General features: G+C 34.0%; 1 protein-coding gene across 1 annotated transcript; it reads left to right on the forward strand.

Moving 5' to 3' along the window:
* The first annotated feature begins 355 nt into the window (after positions 1–355).
* On the forward strand, positions 356–1869 carry LOC131073486 ((R,S)-reticuline 7-O-methyltransferase). Its single transcript, XM_058009918.2, has 3 exons — positions 356–1111; positions 1201–1265; positions 1351–1869. The coding sequence occupies exons 1-3, from the start codon at positions 373–375 to the stop codon at positions 1648–1650; spliced, it is 1104 nt and encodes a 367-aa protein (XP_057865901.1). The 5' UTR covers positions 356–372; the 3' UTR covers positions 1651–1869.
* The last annotated feature ends 5150 nt before the right edge of the window (positions 1870–7019 follow it).

The following is a 7019-nucleotide window of genomic DNA, read 5'->3' on the forward strand; positions in this document are numbered from 1 at the left end:
AACTAACAAACTCAAAAAAAACAAAATTAAAGTACACTTCATCTAAAATAGAGGTGGAAATGAGAGCAACTTGTCACTTTTTTAATTAAATGTTATAATGTCAAAAGTAACACAAAATGTAGCATTTGTATCTTGTATTCTGATTTTCAATTTGATTAATAGATAAAAAATACAGTTAAAAAATGTATTCAGATTTACCAATGTTAAATTAAATAATCAAGTCCATATAGTAGGCATCTAGATAAAGATGAGTTCTGGTCAAAGAATGCACTTCATTTTTAATGCCGGCGGCTGAGACTTATATCATGGACACTCCTATATAACTCTGATTGTTTTATTTGGGTATGAAATATGAATGTCCCAGCAGCTGATATGGAGCCCCACACCGGAGAAATCTGTGCACATAGCATGTTCGAGAGCGAGGAAGAAGAACTCGCCGGACAGGCACAAGCTTGGAAATACACATTTGCGTTTGTGGAGTCTTTGGCGGTAAAGTCCGTCGTTCTGCTCGGAATCCCCGACATCATTGCGCGCCACGGCCCCAAAGCAACGCTTTCCCTCTCACAAATCGCAGCGGAGCTTCCCAGTGAAAAGCCCGACGTCAATTGCCTGTTCAGAATCCTGCGCTTCCTCGTTGCCAAGAATTTTTTCAGGGCCGAAACGAGCGGCGGCGCGAATGAAGTGAGATACGGCCTAACGCCCGCTTCTAAATGGTTCGTGAAAGGTGGCGCGGCGGCGCCGTCGGTCTCCATGATTGCCATGCTACTTATGCAGAACGACGTGACGATGATGGCGCCGTGGCACCATTTCAACGAGTGCGTCCTCGACGGCGGCGTGGCCTTCGAGAAGGCTCACGGCCTGCATCTTTGGGACTACGCCGCGGCCCACCCCGATCAGAACTGCCTGTTCAATCAAGCCATGGCTTGCAACGCCAACATCGTGATGAAAGCCATCTTGTCTAAATACGAGGGTTTTCAGGGCTTGAATTCCTTGGTGGACGTCGGAGGCGGAATCGGAGCGACCCTCGCAGAGATTGTGAAGGCCCATCCATCTATTAATGGCATTAGCTACGATTTGCCCCACGTCGTAGCTATGGCTCCCCATTACCCGGGTACGAATAATTTAACTACACGACTTGTAACAACAAAACGAGTAGCTTTTAATTCATTGATCTAATATATTTTTTTTTTCATAATGCAGGGGTAAAGCATATTGGAGGAGACATGTTCAGAGAGGTGCCATCCGCTGACGCTGTATTCATGAAGGTCGGTGGATCGAATTCGGTGCTTGTTTTTGTATGAAGGAGGGTTTTTCAATGGATCTTTTGCTAATTTTGTTGAAATTTTGCAGTGGATAATGCATGATTGGGAGGACGAGGATTGCGTAAAGATTCTAAAGCAATGCAGAAAGGCGATTCCGGAAACAGGGAAGGTGATCATTGTGGATACGGTTCTGAACCCCCGAGAGAAGACGGCGCTGGATCCTAGTATGGGTCTTGTGTTTGATCTGGCAATGATTGCGCACACCGTTGGTGGAAAAGAGAGAAGTGAGGAGGAGTGGAAGAATCTGTTAAAGGAAGCAGGATTTCCTCGTTTCAATATTATTGCCATACCAGCATTGCAGTCTGTAATTGAAGCTTTTCCTTATTAGCCGCTCTGTGTATCCTCGTGAAAGAATACACTAGCGGTTGAGTTACTGAAAAACTTTAAAATTATGAAGCTTTAAAAAATAGGAGACAGGACAAACTAGGATTGTTTAGAAGCCTCTGCAGAAGTCTTGTCTCTTATATTTGAGACTGTACTTTGCTTTTCATATTCTGCTTTGCTGTTGTCTGCCTTGTTATTGTGTTTATTGTCTAGCTACTCTGTTTTGGGCCTCTTTTACATGGTAATAAAATTAAGATTTCGATGTTAACCTTTATGCTTTATAAGATTAGTTTTCTTATCCATGTGAGATTTGAAATTGATTTGGAAAATTTGATTTAATTTATGTATTTGTGGTTTTTTTTAATAATCTTATGGATTAGATTTGTCATTTTATTATGGAAGTCATCTTATAGATTAGAAATGCTTTAAATCAACAAAGAAATTTCATAACCTTTATAAAGTAATAAAGAAAAGAAGTTATGGAATTGTAAATTGAAATAACCAAAAGATATTATTGGTAAGGTTTTAAATCTGAATTTTATTAGAAAATTTTCTAATGTAAATAATCTTATTTCTGTAGAAATATGAGAAATCAGAAAATGATTATAAAGATGTTGATATTATTAATATAATTTTACATGGAAGAAATTTGATAAATTTAGATCATATTGATTTTGGAAATTTGTTGTTATTTTGTTGGAATTTCATATTTTTATCTTCAACTAGAAAAAATAGGGGTTGAATATAAGAAAATAGATTTTCAATGGATTGCGATAGTTCAAAGAACCATGATTTAAATTTTTTTTTAAGAATCAAGGAAAATGGTAATTTAAATAATTTTAGAACCTCTAACAATCTTTGATCAATTTTGTAAATCAATGTTGGATGAAGAGTCTCAATTTATTAAAAAATGGCATATTAAAAAGAATAATACATGTGCTAAAAAACTTAAATCATTTTCTAAATCTTTTTAAGAAGTTCAAAGCATTTTTTGATGAGGAAAAAAGGTGGAAAGTTATAATACATTTTATTAAGATTATACTCTTAACAAAAAAAAATAGAAAAAGTGGTGCAAAAAAGCTATCTAAAGAAGAAAAGTATATTGTTTCAATTATTACAAATATGCAAATCACATGAAGAAATATTGTGTGAAAATAGGGAATAATCAAAGATAACAATATAATCTTAAAGCACAACAAGATGAAAAACATGGTAAATCTTATTATATTACAACCATAATCGATTATTTTGTGTGCATGGTTAAACTACTTGCTCATGTTCGTTGTCTTGAGGGTACCCTAAAATTTATCATTAAGATGCCAATTAAACTTGTGGTAGTTATGTGGATATATTTTCTTTGCTTGTAGATCACATATGAATATAGGCTCAAGAGTATTTAAATCATAAAAAAGATGTGACTTGTTTTCTTCTCTCAAACATGATGTAGAAGTGGGTAGCATTTTATTTAGTTTTTACAAGGCTATACTACCTCTTCCCCAACAATGTTCTCTTCCTTGTGACGGTGTTATTCTATCTATAGCACTCATAGAAATACATTAGAGCATCAATCCATGTTAGTGCTTGAAATAAAAATCAAGATTCTATGAAACATTCTTCCTATCCAAACAAAATTTGCTTGTCTAAATTCTTAATTCAACAGAAATATTTTGCATGTATCTATAACTCAAAGATCACATTAATGTGCATTTATACCTAAGCTTACCATACCATGGAAGTGTGGTGAGTTGATTGAAATACTAGGTACTTCTTATCAACATTCTTGGCATGTCCTTATACACACTTGCATGAATTTTTAGCTCATTCAAGGATATCAATATCACATAGAGAAATCATCTCAATGTTAATATTTGAGAAAAATATCATTTAAGAACTACAACTTCCATCAAAAATATCTTTAAACTAAACAATACCTTCAACACACACACACACACACACACACACATTAAAAAATAAATCATTCATATGTACCCTTTCTTATATGATACTTGTTGTGTTCATAGATCATCCATGCATACTTGCAATCACCTAAAAAGTTAGTGGGTCCAACTAGCCATTCATCTGACTTAGGCTCTCATGCCCATCTCATCCAATAATTTCTCAAAGATAAATATTAGCTCAATTTCAAAAAATATAAGAATGTAAGGTACACAACACTTAACTATCTCACAGAATAAATAAATGCTCAAATTTGCATAGATATAGATATGGAATGAAATAACTTCAATAAATTTTTACCTCATATATAAAAGTACCTAATCTAGGTATCAGTACATAGATTAAAATATATAAGTACTATAACTTAGGCTCCCATGCCCTACAATCCACATCATACAATAATATTGTACAAATACAAATAACATACAAGTAATATTTGAAAGCATAATAAATAATATTTCTAGCCACCATTGACTCACACGATAATCCCCTTAATTGAAGGTTTAAGGAGGTCGATTCAAAGTGATGAAAAAGATGTGGAAGTGTTCTGTAGTATAGCTCATATTGTGGATGCTAACATTATGGCAATAAAAAGTTGTGCCAAAGTGATTGGGAATTCAACTCCCCAAAATCAAGTTGATCCTTGCATTCCTATTCCTACATCTTTTTCTAATGTGCCTACATATACATCTTCTATCATGGCTACTTCTACATAAAATGTTAATACTACACATGTTAGTAATAGGTGGAATCCTATCAATCAATACTCCTGCATACTACCTCAAACCAATCTTCCATTTGTTTCCCAACTGTTTACTTTACCTACGTAACATAATGTTCCACCTACCTATCATACTACACTTTCAAATCCTCCATCTCAATCCCACATTTCTCCATCCAATTCATCCTCCAAAGCCAGTGTAAACCATTTGATCCAAATTGTTTAATCTTTACAACTACAATTGGATTTCATAACCTAATCCAAATCCATTATTCCTACATGTTCGACCATACTATTCCACTTTCCACTAACATCCTTCATACTCATCTTCCACAACACATTGAGATTCCCTATTTGGAGAAATATAATAGAAAAGGTGACCCCCAAACTCATATTAAAATATTTTCAACTTTGTGTAGTTATTTTTCATATGACCCAAGGCTTATCGCAAAACTATTCACCCATACCTTAAGAGAAAAAGATTTGGAATGGTTTTGTTCCTTGACTCCTTATTCAATTAATTGTTTTTAAAATAATATTGGTCCATAAATTATATTGACTGATTTGGTGCATTCCAAACAAGGAGTTAAAGAAAAAGTGACAAGTTTCATTGGTAGATATAAACATTTACATTCACAAATTGCTTATCATGTGCCAAAATGGTGATGTTCAAAGAATTTTCATTGATAATTTGGAAAAATATATTGGAGATAAGCTTTTTTTTTTATTATGCATCTTTCATAATATGGTTCATAACACTTCATAATTATCAACTTCAAGTGAGTCAATGTTGACCTTCTTCATCATTGACTCTAGTTGATAAGAATGAAGATGCTCATCAAAAAACTCAAAATTTTAGAAAATAAAACAAGAACTTCATTAAGATCAATACTAACAAAAATTCTTTCAATCATATTGATTCTCAAGTGGTATCCACAACCACCATTGTAGCTCCCTTCTCTTAAAAATTTAGACATTGCAACTTCACTCCTCTTTCTGAATCATTGCATAGCATCATGCTTAAATTAATTGATTTTGATTTGGTGAAGATTCCTCTTGTTGGTCTCATAGATAATTCCAAGCCTTTGCCACCTTCTTTTGATCCTATAGCCTATTGCCAATACCATCATCAAGTTGACCATGATACTGAGAAGTACTTTAGATCGAAGAATGCAATTCAAGATCTTATTGATTATAATACTATATTAGTGGATGGTGTGAATGATAAAATAAATAATAAGTGGCACCTCCTAATCAAAATTTAGAAATATTTACCAATCCTTTTCCTTCTCACTCTATTAATGTTGTTGAGCATAATGATCCTAGCTTTATAGTTGCTAATGGTATGTATAGTGAAGCTAACAACAATGTTATGAAATTGATTGAGTATCCTATGCTTAATTGTGACCCTTGCATCACCTTTGACTCAAGAGATATAATTAAAGCACCTAAAAAATCATTATACATTACTGTGAAGATTAAAGGAAAGTGCTCATTGATCTAGTATGTATGATGAATGTTATCACGGAAAAACATCTCTTCAAACAAAAATTTCATCAAGATACATATGATAAATTTGATGTTGTGATTAAGGTGAATGATGGTTTCACTTGTCCCACTATTGCTTATATCACCCTTCCCATAGAAGTTGGTACTAAGTGCTTAGATGCTACCTTTTTCATTATCACTACCTCAAACCAATTTTGTGTGAAGTCGAGACACCCTTGGCTAGATTCCATAAAAGATATACCTTCTACCATTCATAAGTATTTGAATTTCCCTCACAATGGGTGTGTTATAACATTGAGCCATAGACATTATAAGCCCTTAGCCAGTTGTGGAAACTTCACCCTTTATTTCTTTTGGCTTCAAAAACCCCAACCTTTGCAACCTCATCAAGAAATCATTTTCCTATCCTATCAAAATTGCAAATCTAATAGGATATTATCCTTAAGTGAGCCTAATGATTTTTCACCTATTGATACGGATATTTAGCATCTGCATCCCAAACATTGACTTATTCCTACTTCTTCTATTTCTCTTATATATGTTATGGTTGCACCTCCTAAATCATATAAAGGTCAAAGAGAGAAGTTCCTGATATCTTGTACAAAGGAATAAAAGAAGCTGATGTTGAGTGATCCCCAACCTTCATCCACACAAGCTTTAAGCCATAACAATAGAAATTATGTTGTGAGATAATGTTGACAAAGATGGCGTGCTAAGGCTCATGAGATTTATTCTCAAAGTGTTTCCTCCCCTAAGCATCTAAATATTGATTGGTCCCATTTTCTCAACCTTCAACTAATCCTAGGGAGGAGCTTTATCTTGAACATCCTTGTCAAAAATGAAAATTGTCTATGAAAAATTCTTCTTCTTCTCCATCTCCTTTGTGCATTAGATCTCCTATTATGATTAATTTGGTTGATGATGTTGATAATGGTAATGTGGATACTAATTATTCTAATGATCAATATGTATGAAGTTGTTGAGATTAATCGTGAGTTTCAAGATTTTTAAAAGATTCAACTTTTGCTCCTAATGACACACATAGTGATTCATCATTAGAGCATGCTTCTTGTTTGGCACTAGTGATAGCTCCATCTAGGCTACTTTTTGTGGCTCCTCTAACATCTTATCCACCATCTATATATGATGTTAAGAGAGATTGGGAAGGAAGTTATTTGCTAGACTAG

Source organism: Cryptomeria japonica, chromosome 1, assembly GCF_030272615.1.
Source record: "Cryptomeria japonica chromosome 1, Sugi_1.0, whole genome shotgun sequence".
Classification (NCBI taxonomy): Eukaryota; Viridiplantae; Streptophyta; class Pinopsida; order Cupressales; family Cupressaceae; genus Cryptomeria; species Cryptomeria japonica.